The 22,134-nt window shown below is 40.8% G+C and overlaps 1 protein-coding gene across 9 annotated transcripts in view; it reads left to right on the top strand.

Annotated features, from left to right (window-relative positions):
- Positions 1–22,134, top strand: part of SOX2 (SRY-box transcription factor 2) — a 114,228-nt gene that overhangs the window by 67,804 nt on the left and 24,290 nt on the right. For 3 of the 9 annotated variants that reach the window (XR_006274178.1, XR_006274176.1, XR_006274175.1), the window contains exon 3: positions 2,436–2,712. The exons of 1 other annotated variant lie outside the window; for it this stretch is intronic. Coding sequence is in view for 2 of the 8 variants with exons in the window: in XM_043492202.1 (XP_043348137.1) it covers positions 14,910–15,857 (948 nt within the window). In the remaining 6 variants the exon portion in view is untranslated. Of the gene's footprint in view, positions 1–2,114; positions 2,713–14,731; positions 16,885–19,486; positions 20,800–22,134 lie in introns of those variants that run through there. 5 more of the 9 variants (XM_043492202.1, XM_038417048.2, XR_006274177.1 and 2 more) reach the window with 5 other exon arrangements.

Here is a 22,134-nt window from a genome sequence, read left to right as displayed (position 1 = left end):
AAGCTAATCAGGCTTTCAGAGTCTGATTCAGAGTTAACCAAAAGGCCCATTGTAGATAGAAAAAAATGCCATATTTGCCAGTAGGCTACTTCCTTCACTGGCCTGAGTAATAAAATAACGTTTCTCAATTACTTCCTGAATTTTACAGTTCAGTGAAGTATTTACACGATTTCCTAAGCATCGTGCCCTTTAGAGTTGTGTTCACTTATTATTTTTTCTTGTAGTATTTAAATGCTATTGCAAAATTACATAAAACTCAGCAAAATGCAACTGCAGGTGAACGGATCGAAGCTATGTGTAAATGAACTCATCGGTATTAAGCTGGGAAAATAAAAGCTGTCCATATGCATTCGGAATGCAGACCCTCTGAGAATCTGTGTAATATAGAAATATAGATGTGTGTCTATATTTCTGTTTAAACCTGTTGAACTATTGAAGTCACGATTATATAGTAGAAATCTTTGTAAATACTGGGGAAACATTTCACGTTTCTCATTAGGTGTTTGCACTGATCAAACCAGTTTTCAGCTGATCCCCTCCGTCTTCCCCCTTAGTTTTGAGCAAGCCGGTGCTAAGATGTTTATCCTGAGGTATAAAACTGATTAGTGCAAAACAAGCCGGGTGCAAATACTGTAATTTAATTTTCCGTTTTGATGCTTGTCTGTGTTTCCATCATTCCATCGGGAAAGTTTTAATTGGCGTGTCAGTAACAGGTCGCAAATAATCCCTTATTAGATGACTTCAGATGAGTTCTAAACCAATAACTTTTAATTCCAAGAGGGAAAGTGGAGTTTGAAGGCGCAGGTCATTTTTGTCAAAGGGCTCATTTGAGCATCTTTTATTTTGCTGAAAAAGCTAATTAAAGAACGTTTGAAGGTTAAAGTCATTATTCTGGGTTGTTGTCGTGCTACAAGTGAGCCCAGTTTTATGAAAACACAAAGGGCAGAAGTCACAGAGGTGGATTACTGTCAGTCCGGGCTACAGAAGCACAGAGAGCTGTGGCATTAATTCCTATAGAAAGGTAGACAAACACAGGCACTGACTAACAACTTTCCCGCAGAGACCTATTGTCTAAGCACTTTCTTTTGCTTTGGGGCTTTTTTGCACTTGATACAGACCTCAGCCGTAACCAAATCCAAAAATTAGGTGAACGAGGGCGATTTAAGGATGCAGAATTCTTGACCTATGAAACAACTTACAAGCAAATAAAAAGCTGCCGCCTAGTGTTTCCCTCTAATATCATTTTTAGGGTTGCTAATGTATTCATTACGGAGCAGAAGTTAGCAATTGAAACGAACTCTGGTCGATCCCAGAGCATCCTAGATCCATTTTAACTTTCCATTTCTGGTGGTTGAGATACACTTCGGGATAAACCTAAGGCACCGGAGAAAGGACTAGTTAAATATCCTTATTTACAGAAACAATTAAAGAGGAGGTAGGAACTTTGGTGGGGAATGCGTCATGTTGTAATCAGACTTGTGGGGGATCTGTACCATGCTTGTGCGTGGGTATAGATACATGCCTGCCTATTAACATGATTGAAAATACTTTATGCTAATCCTGATGTCCGTTAGGATCAGTTTATGCCTTTGTGTGTGTGGACAGCAGATTGAAAACCAACACACACACACAGAGAGAGATAGACAGATAGATAAGATTAGATATAGGTTCTCCTTAGCCTGGTTTCAGAGTAGCAGCCGTGTTAGTCTGTATTCGCAAAAAAGAAAAGGAGGACTTGTGGCACCTTAGAGACTAACAAATTTATTTGAGCATTTATCCGTCACTCATTTGCCAGGCTTTCGCCTGTGTGCTGTTTTGCCCCACTCTCTCGTAAACTCTAGATGTTTAGCTATGGATACAACTGCAGATCTCCCCAAATGAAAATAAACAGATGTTTGAGCTGATTAGTACTCAAGGGGAAAAGCCCTGCAGCTGCAATTGAAGTAAATCTACTGGTGAAAACGTTAATAATAATAAAAACATGAAGAGATCAGTTCGACCTTGCGAGGGCTTTATTTTTTCCCCTCCTATATAAAAAAATCTTTATCAAACCCCTATTCTATGGCTTCAATAAACAGAACCCATTACCTCACGGTAGCTTTTGTTGGCCCTATACAAGCGAGAACAAAATGGTTATTCAGGAGAACGCTTTCGATTTTTATTGTGTGTAGTACGCACAAAGAGCAGTGTTATTGTATTAAAAAGAACCATCTGTAGCAGAAACAATGGCATCAAATTATCTTTGAATACCCACTGCAAAAATATAAAGCTTTTTTATTATTATTATTATTATTATTATTCGGCTTCACGATGGAGGACAGAGAAGTGACTTTTTTGTTGTTGTGGGTGCTTTCTTATAATGCACACACACACACACACAAATCAGCCATTTGGATTTTTTAAACCATAAACGATTTTTCCCCCCCTTGTTCCAGGGACTGCAGTTAAAAGCTAGGGCTAGGATTTGGAGGATGTGTAGGCAAACGGAAGGAGAGCCGGGGGAAGAAAAACCGAAATGGATTCATTCTCTGTCCTGGATGGAGAAGGATAAGAAAAGAGAAGGGGACGTGAAAGCTTCCTTCAACTGCCTGTGTCCGGTGAAAAGTGATCAAACCCCCGGGGCTGAATAAAACTCAAGAGTCCACGCGGACTTTCGCTGTATCCTGCCAATCAAACTGCTTATTAGACAACACCCTGATCTGGCATGGACATGTAAGTAGCTGCAACAGAACTTTGATATTCATGGTTCCCCTCCCCTCTGCCCTGAGACCTTTAAAAATCTGGAAATGACCCTCCATTTACCAATCGTGTAACTGGCAAATCTGAGGATGAAACCTTATATGTTGGGAATGGCATGTGGACGTCTGAGTTTTGCTCAAGTGAAATTAATTGTGCATTAGTTTGCCGCATCCTGAATGCTAGGCAGGACTAGTTGCCTGGCAAAAGCTTCCCCCCTCTCCTCCCTATGTGGCGCAAATGGCTCTGTGACCTATTCAGCTTTGAGCAAAGAGAGGTGATAGTCAGCTTTCCACCTATTGGATGTTTAAAACGACGCTGTTTGATTTGGCGTGACCCCTTTGCAGGATACGGAGAGAGGAAGTCTGGGCTAGAACTTGATCAAAACTGTAGAATGTACATTTACCTGGAAGGAACCGGTTTCGAGATCTTGCTGTTTCATTTGATGCCCTGTTAATTTGGTTTCCGGGAAATAGCTCCTGTTTGGGGACACTTACATGACAGGGGTGTTGTGTGTGCTGGAGGGAATACACGGGCATGGGTGGGGGAAATTACCTGAGAATATACAAGTATAGCATGATGAAGCGGCTAGCTTCGTTGGCAAGCTGCCAGCTGTATAAGGCTAGGACCTGCTCTCTCGCGCCCCCTAATGGTAACGTGAAGATTTGCCTCTACCTGACTCCTACCAGGAAGGCAGCTGTTTTCCCCCCTTGCTGATTTGCAGCCTTCCCAAAATGCAAACTGATTATTTTCAGCAGAGTAACGCCTTTACGAAAAGCCTAAGATTTCTCCCCATCACCGGTCCTCCAAAACAAGCGCTCCAAAATAATTATTGGAAGGCAGGAAAGAAACGGGGATTCTCCTTGAGCAGATCACTACATGAGGGGTGGCCATTCAGAGGAAGTGATAGAGAAATAAATGTAACTACTTGAATCTTCTACTTCATCCTTATATACATAAAAATGATTTGGAATTGGCAGATTTTGACATTTTAGCTAATTATGATACCATTTCGCGAGAAGCTCTTTTTGGGTGCTGTTAGCAAAGTTGTGCGATTCTTATTTTTTATTTTTTTTTAAAGAATTGGATAGATAAAGGTTAATCTTGAGCTGAATGATAGAGCTGTGATTGACAAGAGAAAAGGTGTTGAGGGCAGGTCGAGCTGTCTTATTTACAGCACAGTGCTTGCTATAGAGCCTTTGTTAGGACTGGAAAGCTAATTTAGTGCTGATCAAAAGCACCACAGAGTTAAAGGACTGGTAATGACTGCTAATTTCATTTCAGCCTCATACATCCCCAACTGCTGTAATTAAAAACATGCTATTTAAATACAGGTGAAGAGTTTTTGTAGTGGGGAACCAGTCACAATTTTTTTTAGGCTTGGTACCATAAATGGATGTAAATTTATTATTTTTAAATGATTTGGTTTTGCCATGATACCTTGCCCCTTTAGAGTACATTTGTAGGAAATGTAGGAATAATATAAAGCAAAGACGGGGGGGGGGGGAGAGAAGAAGAAGAAACCCCCCCAAACTTACTAACCATGAATAAGAGCCATCAAGAGTTATTTGATTTTTTAAAATAATCAGATGTAATGGCAATTCAGAAAACATTTGAAACAGTGGGGAGAAGGGAAGGGGAGGCTGCTTGTGTCAGCTTTTAAGTGCCTCTAAAGAAGATCAGGTCTTCATATTATTACTTTTTAATTAAATTATTTTACCACTCCGTGTGTCGGCTCTGAAACGATGTAATTTCTCAACTGATATAACAGTTTCTTTCTAGGAAACATCAAAGGATAAAAGCTCTACATTTTCGTAGTTGGTTAAAATTGATACCAAAAAAGAATTTAGCCTTTAATCTCTTTTTATCCATGAAGACTAAAGATCTGTACTCGACCCTGCTAAGCTTCCAAGCTGTCCCCCCTTCTTCTGGAGCTGGTGCGGGGCTCAGATGTGAGGCGGCGCTGAGCAGGTTATCTCAGCGCCCCCTATTGGACACGGTGGGAGCTTCGCAGTGCCAGTTATGGGAACAGCAAGAACCTTGTTATCTGGGTTTATATGGCTCTTCTTTCCCTAAAAAAAAAAATAATAAATAACTTTACAAAGGTAAAATACACTGGCAATTAAAATGAGATGATGTGAAAGAGATGTAAGTCAAGGTTAGAGAACTGTCCGAAAAAAGTGTTGGATTCTTTTTTTAAAAAGGTACATGGAAAATCAATAAAAATTCAAGATGAACAAATAACCGAAACCAGAAATCGCTAAAGGGAGATTGCCTACTCTTTGTGTTTATATTCTCATAAACAATAATAATAATTAACAATTAATAACTAGAAATTAAACAAAGACGTTTCCCTATGTATTTGTAAACGCTGGTTTTAGCACTTCTAGTTCCTGCATGTTGTTTTAACTCAGACTTAGATATTGACAACCTGAGCGTCTGTGCAGTTGCAATAACGCTACATACCCTAACTGATACTCTATATTAGGATACCAGATCATCATTAAAACACAAATCCCTTTGCTAGTATTTTAAACAAATGAATAATTATGTAATGATTTTGCTATCCAATAGTTCTAATTATATCATAAAATTCAAACCTTTTGTAGGCACATGCTTTTGCAATCTTTTTCATCTCAAGATATTTTAGAAGCCAAAATTGGCAGATATTTTTTATTTAGAATTTAACACTTCAGTTTTACTTGGAAAATATATCCTAAAAGACCATGTTTTAAAACCGGCAGGATACCCCCCCCCCCACACACACACACACAAAATCACTCTGTATACATTTGAGGAAGAAGTGTTAGTTTAACTCTATCATTTGAGGCATGATTTTTTGCTTTTGATTTGTCAAATTAAAAATCCTCAATGATTTAAAAAGATTAACCAAAATCTATGGAAAGTGCTACATTATCTTCCAACTTTTTGGCTGATATAGGACTCTGTGTAGCTCAGTGTAACTCATTGAACTATTGTAGTTGCAAGGTGCAGTGCAAAACCCCAATGCAGGTTTTTTTGTACTGCATTTGAGAAGAAACACGAATTGAAACCAAATTATTTCTGCTAAATTGTGATTATTTTGTGTCACCAGTTGGCAGCTTGGAGCAAAGTTATAAGGCAGCAGTTTTAATATTTTATGATTCTTACATTAGTTGGTCTCCTAATAAGCTTTTCACTTTAGATATTGTATATGAATAGCATCTCCCCAAAAAGTGAATGTTTATTATACTGAATATGCTTTCTCCATTTTTTTTTCAGTTTACTCTCTGGTTGAAAGCCTAATAAAGCAGTTTTCTAGTAAGAGTGGCTAAAATAAAGACAGTGTATTTTCTATAAACAATAGCAAAGGCATGGTATAGCGGAAATCTCATTTTTCCTGTGAACTGTTTTCTTAGTTAGTATGCATTGAATGTGTAACTTTGAAATTAAAGCAAAGTTATAGATATAGGTATATAGATCTGTCAAGAGCTATCAAGCTGGCTATAAACAGAGATATTATATGTCAATGACCATTATTACAGGAAATGAAAAAAAAATCAGATCAGTTTATACCTAAATGTTTAACATCAGGAGACAGTTTGCAAAAATTTTAGTAGCTCTCACTGAAAAGTGAATGATTAACTCAGTTCAATGAGAGGCGCTGTTAGTGTTCCCCTTACAAAGAACTATTGTAAGGGGGTTTATAGCTGAGCCATAAACTGCCCCCTCTCTTTCAGTAAAATTTTGATTTATAAAGTCACAGCTCAGGAGTCATTGCTTTAACCAAATTTAGTTTTTAGAGGTTGATTTTCCTAGACATAGTCTGTATCAGTTGAAGGGTCTGATACAGCCTTACTCATGCGAGTAGTTCCATTGAGTTAGGATTGGACCCTACATTTGCAAAACGCTTTGGGAATAATGTTGCTCTGCATATAATCTCTATTTATTAGTCTCCTCTTGGTGTTATAGATAAAATATTTCTTTTCCTTTGGAGTTAGGAAGGGATCCTGATTTCCAGTGTTTCTGAAAACATAATGTAAGAACACAATCTAAAACCAACTGTAAATGCCAATTTCCAAGGTTGTTTTTTCTTACTTTTCCTTGGAACCCTTCTCCCTCAGCCCCCTTCCTGTGGCACGGCAAGAAATTCCCAAGGACCAGGCACTAAAGCTCACTTTCAGCATCCTCCCTCAATAACAAGGAACTGTTTTGCTGTTCTCGTACAAATAGAATATCAGAGCCCTATGTGAGAACCATGCACAGAGCACTCATCCTTGCCAATTTGGACCATATCTGGGAAGTCTCATCGGTATCACCCACAGACCTCGGACAGTGTATGTCGCTCCAGGTGGAACACCCTTCACTATACAGTCTGTGTGTGTTCACTGCAAAACCCCCATTAACTTCAGTGGGAATTAGGGCACCCTTATAAGCCTGAAAGACATCTTGACTCAAGGTGCTAAGCTCTTAAAATCGACACACAAGTATTGTGGCTCACTGGGACTTTTGTTTATTTAAATCAGACAGCTCTAGTTACAGAAATCAGAGAAGCTCTATGTCCAGATAATTTTGTTTGGCAAAAATAATTCGCTTTTACATCTGTTAATATATATAATGGTAGTTGTGGCCTCGCTCTGGATCAAGGGCCCTCACTTTTATAGACTTTGTTTTCATCAAACAAGGAAGGTAAAGGGATGAATGGTTAGAGCAAGAGACGGAGAGTGTCTGGACTTCTGGATTCTACCCTCAGCTTGGCGACCTTGTTCAAATTACTTCTCATCTCTCTGTACCATCCTTTGAAATGCTACCTCATACGGTTCTTAGGCTTAGTTAATATTTGTAAAGCTCTTTGAGATCCTTGAATGGAAGGCACTTTATAAATGGGAAACGTCCACAGTCTATATGCTCTGCAGATTAAATACTCCTTAAATATGAGTTTACATAAAAGACAGCTAGTCTATAATGTGAATTAAAATCCATCGCTAGTCGGTCGCTGGAGAGTTCTGAAATCACAAGGATAACGTGACACAATGAGCTTATGGTGTCAATAAACCCATGCACTAGATGTAGAGATTGTCATACTAGATCATAACAGTTCTGAAAGACAGGTTTCAGAGTAGCAGCCGTGTTAGTCTGTATTCGCAAAAAGAAAAGGGGGACTGAAAAGTTCTGAAGGAGGCATTATCGTCTGTCCTGTCAATGATCCCCAAATTCAGGACTATTAAGAACGCAGTGAGATAAAAGGCACCATCTTGGTTGCATTATGGATGATTGTGTTAGTGATCTGTGAATTGTTGGAAGTTTGTTTGTTTTTTAACCAGGTACTTTTTCAAACCATGCTCCAGGCTCCCAAGGTGTGTTGGGTGCACTGAGGAGAAAAGCAACCTTGAAGTTCCTCAGTCTGTACCGCAAACATTTCCACTGAAATTGTATGAGCTTCTTTGGGACTCATGATTTCAATGGAAGAACCATAAAAATTCCATCAAAACTGTACTGGGTCCAAAGGAGACCTCATTTGATTTTGATGCCATGCGTGGTCCTAATGACAGATACTGTTTAAAAGCATTTTCCTTAAAACTGGGGAAAGAGTCGAAAATAAAATAAATCTCAAACCCAAATTTAAGCAATGGACAATATATTTGGATTGAACACATCCATGTGCAGTTGTTGAGATTTTCTGAGAATTTACTCCATCGTCCATCTTCTGCAATACTGGGAGAGTTAAAGAGGAATTGGAAACCTTTCATTCTGAATGCTCCTGTTTTTGTGGGTTTAAATCAAGCAGTTAACGTTCTTCAGGAGAGGGTTTTGTGTTTAATATACATGAGTTCATTCAGTTACAATGGGAAAAGAAAACTCATTTGTTCTTATAAAACTAGGAAGGAAAGATAACTCTAAATAGACTGCCAAAAAGGATCCTATTAAAAGGGTCTATATATACAGTAAAGGGCCTACACTTAACTATGCTTTTACTCATTTATATTGTGCAATTACCTATGAATTTACGCTAAACACTGGTGCTGGATTGCTGTTGTATTAATAGGATTATGGAATGAATAAATAAATATGGGATCAAAATTATTATCTTCTAGTGAAAGAGGGGGTAGGAAATATTATCTCCCAGGTGAGTGGGCAAAATCTGAAGGATTTTTAAAAAGCTGTTGGCTAGTTAAGATAAATTGCATAGGAGTGTCTGGTCAAACGATAGGATATTTATTTAGATGCCTTTGAAAATTATTCTCACAGGTGTGTGTGTGAGAGAGAGAGAGAAAGCTTGTGTCTTGATCTTGTATTTTTTCTATTTTAAATTATACCCAGGCTTTGGGATTTTTTATTTTGTTTCTTATTCCACTAGAGGAAGGGAGAAATCTGGCTGAAGGGGTCTTTTTAAATTTCAAAGGCTTTGCTTGTTTGTTTGCAACGCAAGTGTAACATCAAATCAGAATCTTGTAGGATTTTTGTTTGTTTGTTTGTTTGTTTGTTTGTTTGTTTGTTTGTTTGTTTGTTTGTTTGTTTGTAATGGGCAACTTGCATTGCGGTGAAATAAATTCCAGTGGCAGACGAGGCGACTGGAACCTCTGGTAGTGGATTTAAATTAAATCGCTTTCTAGTCCCAGGCTCCCAGCACAGGCAAGCTGATCGCTCTGTATATCACGAATTCTTGTGCTGTCGCAACTGGCATGCTCGCAGGAGTGAACACTTTCAATATAGTTAGTTTTTCCTCTCGGCCGCACGTGTGCTCTTTTTTAGATTTCATTAGGGAGAATTAGGATGAAAGAGGGGACAAGGGAGGAATGTGGAGCTTGCTCTGCATTCCGCAGCTTTCAAGGGTCCTTAGAGTCCTTGAATGAAATTATTGGGTGAAATTGGGTTTGGATGCAGTATTTGTCATCCACCCCCCTTCCCCCACCCACACACCCCACACCCTTGTTCGTTTGCACATATAATACCACTTCTGAGCAATACAATCGGGCTGCTTGCTGGACAGATAGGAACAAAAAGCAGATTAAACAGTTTTAAATAAAAAAAAAATCTAAAATGTAAGCAGGGTGGATTACGCTTGCTCCAGCGTGTCCCCCTTCCCCCCCCCCCCAATAATTCACCGTCCACGCATCCTCATTCCCTCCAGAAACAAAAAAGCTACCCACGGGGCTAGGGGTAGAATTTTGAAAATGGGGTGGGTTTTGTAGTCTCTTAGAAAACAGGACTCAGACTGGAGAGAGGGGTGTTGGTGCGTCACCCTAAAGTAGGTCATGTCTAACGCAAGTTTTGAAGTTTATTCCGGTGCCTTTCATTGCTCAGAGATTGTGATTAAGGTTGTGAGGGTTCCCCTCCTTGAAAACTTAGAAAGGTAAACAAAATATTAGACGCTTTGTTAATTGGTTTTTTTATATATATATAATCAGTTGCTTCACGGAATGCACAAACAATGGTCTGTTTTCCTTATAATATATCATAAGATTTTTAAGATTTCATGATCGCGGTATTTAAAGAAAATGGTTAATCGCCTTAACTCGTAATATCTTCCGTACAGGATAATGATCCCCCACCCCCATCCTTATTAATGGACGTAAGTGAACAAAGCTTCGCTAATAGCTACATCGGTATTGGCCTGAACCTTCCTTGGTGTTCTTATTTGGGAGACTTTCCTCTGGGGGGGAAATATTTTAGGGTACCCCCCCGCCCCACCTTTTATTCATCAGCACTACAACCACTTGCCATGTGGTATTTTAAAGTCACTGGAGATTGGGTTATATTGAACGTGGTAAAACTTCCATTGGCTAACTTTAGCTTCTCCTGTCTAGTTAACTGGTTCCAGAATTGGAAGGAGGGTGGGGGAAAAAATCTTTCTGTACATTTTCGTCTTCAGATTTTTTTTTAACGTAATGAAATTAAAACTTTTGGAGCTCACAGTTGACATTTTGCAGAAAATTGAGTTATCAAGGCAGTAATTATTTCACAGGAAGATAAAACTCTCATAGCCCTAACTGTCAAATAGGGCCCTTTTCAGATTTTAATTACAAAATAAAATTAGTCTGCTCTTCCTCGGAAGGGTTTGTGAGTGGCTAAACAGAGCTTTCCCCAATACTGGTGGTCGTCAAACTCTGCTAATTAGCAATGCTGAGAAATTCCAGTTAACAAGGACATTCTCTAAGTCTCTGCAGGTTCCCTGCCGTTCGCCTTCATTTCCATAAGAAGATTAAGACTGGAGGGGAACACACTCAAATGCAGATGCAGAAAAGAAGCGTTTTTAACAAGCATCATAATAGTAAGATGCTTGGCTAGTTCTCACCTAATTACTGCAAGTTAAACCTCTATTTGCAGCTAAGGACAAAAAATGGGGCTGCAATCTTCAATCTCCACAAGACTGCTTAATAGTTTGCTTTAGATTTGTTACTAGTGGGGTCAGTACAAATATAATATGTAGGTATTATTTCTTTTACAGTTAACACGATAGGTTGTATCTTCAGGGCTTTTATAAGAAATTGGTGGGTAGAGCCTGTGTCAGAACAGTAAACAAATAAAAATCCAAGTAGTTAACATCAATTTTCTTGTTAATAGACTCATAACCTAGGAATAAGCATGACTGCTTTACAATCCATCGCTGAGAACATTTGCAGACTATTTGTTTAACGTAAGCACTTTTCATTTCCATAAATTATACCAAAGGCAACGATTTTAAAATCCATTCAGATTAAACCAGCCTTCTCCAGGCCTCCCTTTTAAAATGTCTATATTCTTCAACAGAGTGTTATTCTTGTTAATAAATTAAGATTGAGATACTCCGATTTCATGGTTTTTATATTGTTTAAAGGAATAGCCAGTAACCCGATATATGGACATACACACACACACACACACACACACACACACACACACACACATAGATATATATAGGAAACTGGGGAAATTTTCTGAAAGAGCGATCGCTTTTATCTTATTTTCTATAGCACATTATTATGTATATATGCCAGAGACAGTTTATTGCATTGATAATTAAAACACCGTTAATTAAAATAAAGCTGTAAATACTCATGATAACACAATTGTTAGGTATTTCCATACCTTATTTATATGATAAATGCAATTAAGAAAGAGTCAAGCCAGCCACTTTAACCTCTTCACTGTGTTATTATAGAGTTCAGGCACAAATATATGCATCTAGTTATGTGTAAAATCACTCCTTGCTTTGCCTCCGCTGAGGATCTCTCACACACAAAATTACAACGGATTCTGTCTCTATAACTACAGCCGAGAATAAAAATAAGACTGGCTTGCATAACACCAACCATCAGTGATCAATTTATTACGATAAACAAACACCACTACCACCCACCCCCACCCTCTTTTTTTCAAACTTAATTATCCATAAGATTTTTTGGAATAATGTTATCAAGTGCAGACCAAAGCATAAACAATAACAAAGTAAATAGTTGGTGTGCCCTCGGTAGTGTCTGGAGAATCAGAATTCGTTTATATCTTGACTCTCATAATTTGCACCTATTTTTCTATGGTTTAACCTGTCACTCTATGGGCTAGATGTACGTTTTCGAATTAAACACGTTAGCTCTGATAGGTTATATTTGCATAATCCATAAAAAGATGCGTTCATGCTGTTGGGTTTTATTTATTATTTAGATTACATATAATTATTTGGTTCCGGGGTTGTTTTTTTTTTTCTTCTTCTTCTTCTTTTCTTTCCCTTTACTATTTCAAAACCTTTCATTTTAAAAGTAAACTGAGGGATATTCTCCGGGAGGTAAATCTACCAGTAGGGGGCGCAGCAGCCCCATACCTGAAACCCCCAGCTCAGAAAGTACGGGGCAGCCTCTCAATATATCTCATCTCCGCGTGTGTGTGTGTATGTGTGTGTGTGTGTGTGTGTGTGTGTGTTTCCAAGTCATTCTTTGGTTTAATCCGATGAACAGTTTAAAAATAGAAGATTTTACAATATGTGGGTCTCTCTAAAGAGTAAAATAAAATTCCTACCATGGGGGAGATTGCCCCCCTTTTCCCTTCCTGCCCTCAGCCCTCCTCTCCCCAGTGCTTTTAATTGAAACAAACTTTATTTAAAAAGCTGGAGAAGTCTGTTGACGATCGGGGTCTAGATTTAGCCGACTGGATTGGACAGCCTGGGTTCAGAACGTTTACACACAAGCACCGGTACAAAAAAGGCGAGGCGGGGGCGGCGGGGGGGGGGGGGGGGAGGGCGCAGAGGGACCGGGGAAAGAAAATCATCTGTTTTCCCGAGTGAACAAACGGAACGTGCCTGTCGATACAAATCGCTACATTTGAAGAAACCGGGGTGGGGAGAAAGCCCCTGGTCGTTTAAGCGCCGAAATGCTTTTGCTTTTTCTTCTTCTTTTTTTCTTCCTTGCTTTGTAGTCAAGTGCATTTTCGCAACAAAGATCCCAACAAGAGAGTGGAAGTAAACTTAGCTGGGGCTTTGTTTGGCGCCGTGTAGTGACAACAAGGGAAACAAAACTACCTATTTGTAACGGACGTGCTGCCATCTCTCTCCGGCATTGAGCTCCCACCTATTGAAATCTTTACTGCGGGACAATGGGGGAGAGTCTAAAATTACCCTCCCGAATCCAAGGCGCAGGCCCCACTCCTTGCCCTGGCCCCCTTTCTCCTACCCACTTCCCCGCAACCCAGCCCACCTCCACGCTCCCTCCCAGCACCTGGGCCAGGCTGGGGACAGTCACAGAAAGTACTTGAGACCCGAGGAATAAGGGGCGAGCGGGGTCGATCCCCTTCCAGTACAGATCGGGGGCGGGGGAAGGGGGACTTGCTTGTCCTGTTTGTTTTTCAATCTCTCCCTTCTTTGGATGATCCTGCAATTTGGGAGCTGACGGATACGTTGAAATACCACTTATTTCACTTGGTTTTCCCCCTTTGTTTAAATAACCTTTCTTCGGGCGGGGGAGGGGCTGAGAGATTTGAATGTGGGGACGCCTTGTGTTGATTTCCAGGGTTTGAATGGAGAAGGGCCTGGGGGGGGGGGAGGCGGGGGAAGAGGGAGAATGCAGCCAAACCCTGGGCCCCAGGAACCGCGATCCAACTTCCCTGCCGTTGAGAAACAAAAGAAAGGGCTTCAGACGTGGGATCAGACTCGCCACCTTCCTCAGGACTGGGACTGACTGGCATGGAGGAGTCCCAAAACAACCTTGCCCCAGCGCTAGGGGTCTGATCTGTGCTGCCGAGCAGCCCCCTTTGCCACCACGGGGGTGCTGAGTGACTAGAGAGATCCGGGTGTTAATCACTGCAGTGGGGGCTTTGATATTGCGGGGGGGGGGAAGAGCATCCAGGGGGACAGGGCACGATGCACCGAGCTTTGGCCGATTTCTGGAAGGAGAGCTTGGCCCAGCTCTCTGTGCCCGTACCTGGCTGCCTCCCTCCAGTTGCTTTTCTCCCTCAGCCCCGAGGCAACACCAAGGGTTTTTTGGGGGGGGGGTCCCCCCTGTTGTTTTTTTAAAATGTAACAACAATGCTGTTTACCCACTTCCTCCCCGAGGCGTGCGTGACCTGTTGCTGTCAGAGGAGATCCAAAGGCTTCCCAGTGGCTGCCTCGCCTGCCCGTGGACCCGCCTCCCCCCCCCCCCAGCCCCAGCCCCAGCCCCGTCCCGGCGGCGGAGGCTCCGAGCCCCCGCCCCGTTTCATGCAAAACCAGGGGTAGAGACTTGTCCTCAGTGGAGGAGCCGGCGCGCGCTGATTGGCCAGGGCAAACGCATTTATTCCCTGACAAGCCCCCATCACATGGATGGTTGTCTATTAACTTGTTCAAAAAAGTATCAGGAGTTGTCAAGGCAGAGAGAGAGAGAGGGAGTGTGTGTGTTTGCAAAAGGGGGGAAAGTAGTTTGCTGGCTCTTTAAGACTGAGGTGGAGAGACAGAAAGAGAAAGAAGGAGAAGGGAGAAAGGAGGAAGAAGTTGGTGTGGTGTTTTTTTTTTTTTAAACCCAGGCTCCAGTAATAATCATCATCATCATTATTATTATTATTAATCCGTCAGCCGAGAGGAAGAGGAAGACTCTAATCTTGAGCCAAGTGTGGGTTTTTGGGGAGTCCCCCTCCCCCCATCCACACCCCTCCCTAGGGGGGGAAAAAAAAAAAGTCCAGCTTGGGACTTTGTGCCTGCTGCTGCTTCTCGCTTCTCTGCAGAAGGCTTGTTCCAGGCAAGAGCCGTTTGAATGTACAACATGATGGAAACCGAGCTGAAGCCTCCCGCCCCCCAGCAAACTTCGGGGGGAGGCACGGGCAACTCCAACTCGGCCGCCAACAACCAGAAGAACAGCCCGGACCGGGTCAAGAGACCCATGAACGCTTTCATGGTGTGGTCCCGGGGCCAGCGGCGGAAGATGGCCCAAGAGAACCCCAAAATGCACAACTCCGAGATCAGCAAGCGGCTCGGGGCGGAGTGGAAACTTTTATCCGAGGCGGAGAAGAGACCTTTCATTGACGAAGCCAAGCGGCTCAGAGCCCTGCATATGAAGGAACACCCGGATTATAAATACCGACCCCGGAGGAAAACCAAGACCCTCATGAAGAAGGATAAGTACACGTTGCCCGGGGGCTTGCTGGCACCGGGCACCAATACTATGACCACTGGGGTAGGGGTTGGGGCCACCTTGGGAGCTGGGGTGAACCAGAGGATGGACAGTTATGCTCACATGAACGGCTGGACCAACGGAGGCTATGGGATGATGCAAGACCAGCTGGGCTACCCGCAGCACCCGGGCTTGAACGCTCACAACGCGGCTCAGATGCAGCCCATGCACCGCTACGACGTGAGCGCCCTGCAGTACAACTCCATGACCAGCTCGCAGACTTATATGAACGGATCGCCCACCTACAGCATGTCTTACTCCCAGCAAGGGACCCCGGGGATGGCCCTGGGATCCATGGGCTCGGTGGTCAAGACGGAGTCCAGCTCGAGTCCCCCCGTAGTCACTTCTTCTTCCCATTCAAGGGCTCCATGCCAAGCTGGGGATCTCCGGGACATGATCAGCATGTATCTACCAGGTGCTGAAGTACCAGAACCAGCTGCCCCAAGCAGACTTCATATGTCCCAACACTACCAGAGTGCACCTGTTCCTGGTACAGCCATTAATGGCACACTTCCTCTATCACATATGTAAGACAAAAGTGTGGTGGGGGGGGGTAAACAAAACAAAGAAACAAAACACTTTTATTAGAGATTCTGGACTTCTTCTTTTTTTTTTTTGGACTATTTTTGTACAGAGAAAACTGGGGAGGGCATACATAAAACCAACAAGGAACTTGTATAGCTCTGGAGGGGAAGAAACTACACAAAACTTTTAAAAAGTTCTAGTGAAACGGTAGGAACTTTGCAGAAAGTTTGCAGAAGTCTTTACCAATAATACTTAGAGCTAGTCTCAAAAAGCGACGAGAAAAAATGTTTTAATATTTGCAAGCAACTTTTGTACAGTATTTATCAAAATAAACATGGCAATCAGAATGTCCATTGTTTAGATAGAAGAAAAAAACTTGAGGATTTGCCAATTAATAAAAACAAACAAAAAATAAAAATAAAAACAGTCTACTTGGAGCATTGTGATAACTGCAGCTGAATTTATAGCAGCTGTAGAAAAAGTGGATATTATTTTACAAAATTTGGATATTTTAATTGTTTTAGAAATTGTACAAAAGGCAAAAAGGGTAGGATAAGTACTTGCAAAACCACTGAATTGTCTTGCTATAAAAGGGCAAGAGTTTAGATTGTACTTTTTTTTGTTTTTGTTTTTTACTTATTGTTAAAAAGCAGAAATTGCCATGCAGGTTCACACACCGTTTGCTAATTTATAATAGCTTTTTTTGTTTCCAAACTTCATCCTGTTCAGATTCAAAAACAAACAAACAAAAAACAAAAACAAAAAACCCTGAAATTACTGTGTTTTGAAATATTTTCTTATGGTTTGTAATATTTCTGTAAATTTATTGTGATGATATTTTAAGTTCTTTTTTCTCATTTTCCGTAGTTGTATTTTAAAGATTCGGCTCTGTATTATTTGAAATCAGTCTGCCGACAGTCCATGTATATATTTGAACTAATACCATCCTTATAACAGGTACATATTCAACTTAAGTTTTTATTCCATTATGCACAGTTTGAGATAAATAAATTTTCAACATATGGACACTGAAGTTACCTTTGAGTCTTGGATTTATTTTTGTAATGCAAAATGTTTTTAAAGGATCCGTGCAGTTTAAGATGTCACTGTGGTCAACTTAGTATTATAAATAATATAGCAATATAGACAGATGAAAATATAAACCTTTATTTGTAAAATGAAATAGCTTTCATTACATAACTAGGTCTGACCAATTGAACTGCTCCTTTTGGATTTAAAACATGTGAAGTTGCAACTTACAATGTGTAAATGTCATCCCTTTAAGAAGGGGCAAAAGGACCTTTGGGCACTTTGCTGGTTCAGACCACTTGTTGCCATCAAAGGGCTGGGGTCTGAACAGGAGCCTTGTAATAGATTTAAAGTTAAATGGAAAGTAGTAGCATAATTAGAGGGACTGGAAAGGCAACAAAGAGTCGTTGGTCTTTTGATTTATTTTCTAACCCGTGCATTCTTCTTTTGGGAATACAGTATATATAGGAGGAGGGTATTTTACTTTAATTGTGTGAGGATAATAATATAATAGCAATGAAAACTGCAACTAGAGTTTGTGATGGTTGCACTGACAAGGGTTTTTTTGAATCTTTGTTTGTGGCTTCATCAACTTTCCATTTCTCTATTTTTCCAGGGTAGAATAGGTGTTTGATGTGTGGTGGTGGAGGGTTGGGGGGGGGGGAGGAAGAATACAAACAAACTCATACGCCAGAGACTTTCACGCTATATCACAGCTGTTTCTTGAATCCTATTTCTTAACTTGCCAGCGCGGTGTAGCCCAAATTCGGACAATCTCTGCAGATGATAACAAACCCCAAAGAGAAGCGTTCGCGCCAGCCCAATAAAAGAAGAGCACAAGCCATCTCTCGGAGGTAGATTTTTACTTTGTACCGTTCTAATGGCAATTGCATTTGACAATGATTATGCTTCTGAGCTATACAAATCTCTGGCCCCAGCAGTGTGGGGTAATCTATCTGTAGAGCAAAATCGGGTGACAACTTCACGTGTGCAAAGTGCAGTAAAGTTGGGCTGTGGAGCTCTGGACATGTTGTTCTGGGAAGCACACGTGGAAACTTATGTCCATTGCTTTTTAAAGCTCACGCGTTTAATATTAACTAATAACACTGGAGATGCGTCCCTTAGAGAGGCGCAAGTCTACCTCGGGAATAAGAAGGATTAAAACACAAACAGAGCCAAGAAATTGGGATTCTTTAAACTACAGTGATGCATAAGTAGATGCATTTCTTTTTCTAAGAACGAGTTATACCTTGTGAGGAAAGGGCTTTATGTCTAACCTAAGCAGACAGTGCATTGAACAAGCTATAATTCTATTTGTGTCTGTGTCTCTGTGTGTCAGGTGTTTTTAAATCTACGTGTATCGTATTTGAGTGTTGGTTGCTGGATTGCACTTCAGCTCAGAAAAGGGAGTTACCGAGGTGACTGGGTTTTATATGGTAGTGATATATCTTAAATTTATTCTGGCCTCCACACCTTTCCCTGCCTGCCCAAATGAAAACTGAAATTGCAGCCTAGAAGCTATGGAGTTTTGATCACTGTTTATGTATTTTACGTCTATGTGCCCCTTTTTCTTATATTTCTTGCACCATGCTGTACTTGGTGGGACAGCTATTATTCCAGATTACAAGCCTCCCCCAACCCCCCTCCTTCTTACTCAATGCAAAGACTAAAAGAATTTCCCAGAGTTTCCCAACATTTGTAATGCATCTAGGGATTATTCACGTGGTAACAAGTACATTTCCCCGCTTTCGTTTACACATCTGAATAAAAGAGAACTCTGAATAAAAACCCAATCGATATCGCAATTCATTTAAAAACGCACTGTGAATCTTAGCCAATTAACAGCCATAAAATATGGGCAGTGCTAAAATTTTGAAGTGCTAACAGAAATATTTGAGGGGGGGGGTAGTTTGAAATGTTGTGCTTTTTTTAAATACACACAGATGGCGTGGTATTGCAAGTAAAAAAAAGACACTAAGCCACATATGAATGCTAAGTGAATTCAGCACCTTTTTCTATATTGACAAATTGCTTAAACTTAGCTTTTGGTATATGATATAAAGATTTTTTAAAAAAAGTCTGATCTCTCTTTGAATGATTTTGGATATATACGTGTAGATATACGTGTAGATAGATAAGTGTATACCAAAAAAACGTTTTGTATGTGAAGCTAGATGGATTTATTTTTAAATTACTACTTAGAAGAATGGCATTGACCATTGCTAATTTCCAGTTCAACACGTTAAACAATCACATGATTTGTTTCAACTAAAATATTACCCTAGGCTATCATTTATTCTGGCTGAAATGTGCAGTAGTAATATCAGTATTTTTTTAACTTTGATTACCAATCATATTTTGATACTCAGTTTCTCAGTGTATTCACTCACCTCTGAATTTGTATGTGCTCTTTCAAGCACACTTGGTGCTCTGTCAAAGAGTGTTATTGTAATGTTTCACTAACCTTACACAGAGCAGAAATGAACCCAAGGATACGATTATAGTTTCCCCGGTGATTTTTTCTTTCTCTTTTTACAACATTTTAACGGAGGGGTGCTAAAATATTTTCCTGAACTGGAGAAGTAGATTAGCAGAGTTTCTTGCCAAGGCTGGGAAGCTGCTATTACAGACTGTCCCCGGGGGAAATGGCTCACATTAACCACTAAATGAATATTTGACAAGGGCTCATTCGGGGGTATTATTACTACAAACGGGTCCCTACTGGACTTTCTAAGGGTCAAAGAGCAATGGTTCAATTAATTATTTAGACTGTTAGTAGATTTGGTTGTAATAGCTGTACTTATTTCTACAACCGACAAATTCTTACAGTAGGAGCCCTCGGGAGAATCTTCCCCATCAGCAATGCCTTGCGATTTAAATACACAAATAGGGAAGGTCCGCCAAGTGGGAAAACGGCTGTCTTTTTCCGTGACATTTCTTGACAGAAAACATATTTTTCTTTAAGATGCCCATTGCTCTTGTCAGACAACAAGGGCTGCGTATGATCATCACAATGTATCGCATCACAACATTAATAACTCTTTATGTCTAACGTGCAAGACCTGTATAGTCGTCTTTAGAATAGGCTGTAGATAGCTCAGCCATTTAAACACTATATATTATGAAAGAAAGAGGCTCATGGCGATAGGTATGATTAGATACACTTCATTTATTTCCCTCCCGATCTAACTCAAATATTAAAATCTAGAGCATGCTGAGCCACAGAGGAGATTTGCAATGATGTATTCAAAATGCTGCAATTTGGACTGCAGGAAATCCTAGTCCTGCGAATGTTTTAAAGCGGACCCAGCCTTGCCTGACACATTCGTTCCAACGTTTTTGTTGCTGTGGGCGATTTTATTATTTGTTTTATTTCATTTGGTTTAATGTCTGCCACAAACATGTCCGCAGCAGTAGATACTAAAAAATGTTGAAACTGAGATTAGGTGACAATAATATATGTTGAATGAATGAGATAAGCGGCAAGGGGGGAGCGGGAAGCAGTAATTACAAACCCAATTCATTCAGCTTTTCAGGACTTTTGTTGTGGGAGCTCCATTGACGGGTTTCGAGCTGCCAGTTTTCTCACATTAAAAAGGACTGATCAACGCCTCAGGGGGACATGCAATACCGCTTAACTGCATAGTGATGGGGTCCTCATTTAGAGCCATTACAACAAGAAAATTAAACAGAGCCTTTGTGTGCGCCAGGTTTACTTTTCAATTGCTGACAGTTTATAGCTAACTGCTCAGAGATTGAAGTTTGATTGCGATTTGATCGCCTGCTAGTTAGGACCACAGCTATTTTAGTTTTGGTAATTAAAACCAGCTTTTCTGATGATGCCCGGGGAATTTCAAGAGTTGGTCATATTTTGCTTTTGAGGAACCAAGTCCACTTGACAAGGAGGTGCAGCACAGAAGTGAGTTATTGTTTTCAGCCTTTTACAAAAAATGAAATGCTAGAAATTGCATATTTCTCTGTGGTACAGCGAGTCAAAATGCCACGGAAGATACTAACACCTTTCCTTTTGATATCCGTCGCGCACTGTTAGGTTTGTAACTGAAGAATATTCCTGATTAATTTCACCTTGTATATTTCATGTGTCGCAGTCTCGCTCTAAATTCACGAGACCAGATGATTATTTTCGCTTGCAGGTGCTGTCCCCTTCAAGGAGAAGGGATAGACGATGCAAAAACCTTTCGGAGTGAATGTTAGCTGTGTGCTTTCCGAATATACCGCAGATTTGTGGTATGTTTCAACATACCTTGCGTTTAGGGTGTGTGTATTGAACGCTAAAAAATTTCATTACAATTTAGAAACATCTATAGAGTAATCAGTTTCCAAATTTATTTTATGTGGGAAGCGTTCTTATATTCTATAGATGTCCTCCCCTCCCCCCCCCCCCAGGTACATTTAAATCTTCATCGTTAGAGCCTTTTTATGTTTAAAACGAGGAGAGGTTTAAGGTGTGGTCACCGTTTGGGGGATAATCGTTCGAGTAAGCTATATCTAAACAGACACGGTTAGGATTTTATATTAGTGAGTTATCTTGCAGTGAATAAAGTGCGAATGGGAAAACAATCGGGAGGTTTGCGTTTCAGGATCACTCGCAGTTGGAAGAGTTCTTACCGTTCTTTCGAGCCTTCCTGTTTCTCTCCTCGAATGAAATAAAGTACAAGCGAGGGCAGCATTTTAGATTTGCAGTGATTTATATTTCTTTCCGATTTGAAAGGCGGTTGTTTGAAAGCCCCTCATCCACCTATTTTAGGGGATGAATCCTTCCCGGAGCGGCTATTAATAACTAAATACTGATGACATCTCCTTTTCCACCTACCCATGTTAATATGTGCGTATATGATGTATATGCATAACGTGTATGTGTGAGAGAGAGATCTTAACCCCTATGTTTGTGTGTTTTTTCTGTGTTCCATATTCGGCCGCGTAGGTCTGTGATTCCCAGCGAGGAGGGGGGTATTATTCAAAAGCGGGAGCTGGGATGAGTTTAGCGGCAGAGTCTGTAGGACCAGTTGCAGCTGACGTCAGTGGCCTAGGCTGGGCCGCTGGCTAGAGACTCCAGGCAAAGCCCAAAGCAAGTGCCCGATGCTCCGAGCGTGTCCTGGCAAACCCTGCGCACCGGGATCCATATGCCTGCACCAGGTGCCTGCTGGCAACAGCCTGGGAGCTGGCCCGGAGCATCCTTGAATTTACATTCTGCTGAACTAAGTGTGAAGTCGGTTTCCACCGTTATTCCATA

The sequence above is a fragment of the Dermochelys coriacea genome, chromosome 9 (genome assembly GCF_009764565.3).
Source record: "Dermochelys coriacea isolate rDerCor1 chromosome 9, rDerCor1.pri.v4, whole genome shotgun sequence".
NCBI lineage: Eukaryota > Metazoa > Chordata > Testudines > Dermochelyidae > Dermochelys > Dermochelys coriacea.
This window is presented reverse-complemented; position numbering and strand designations above follow the sequence as displayed.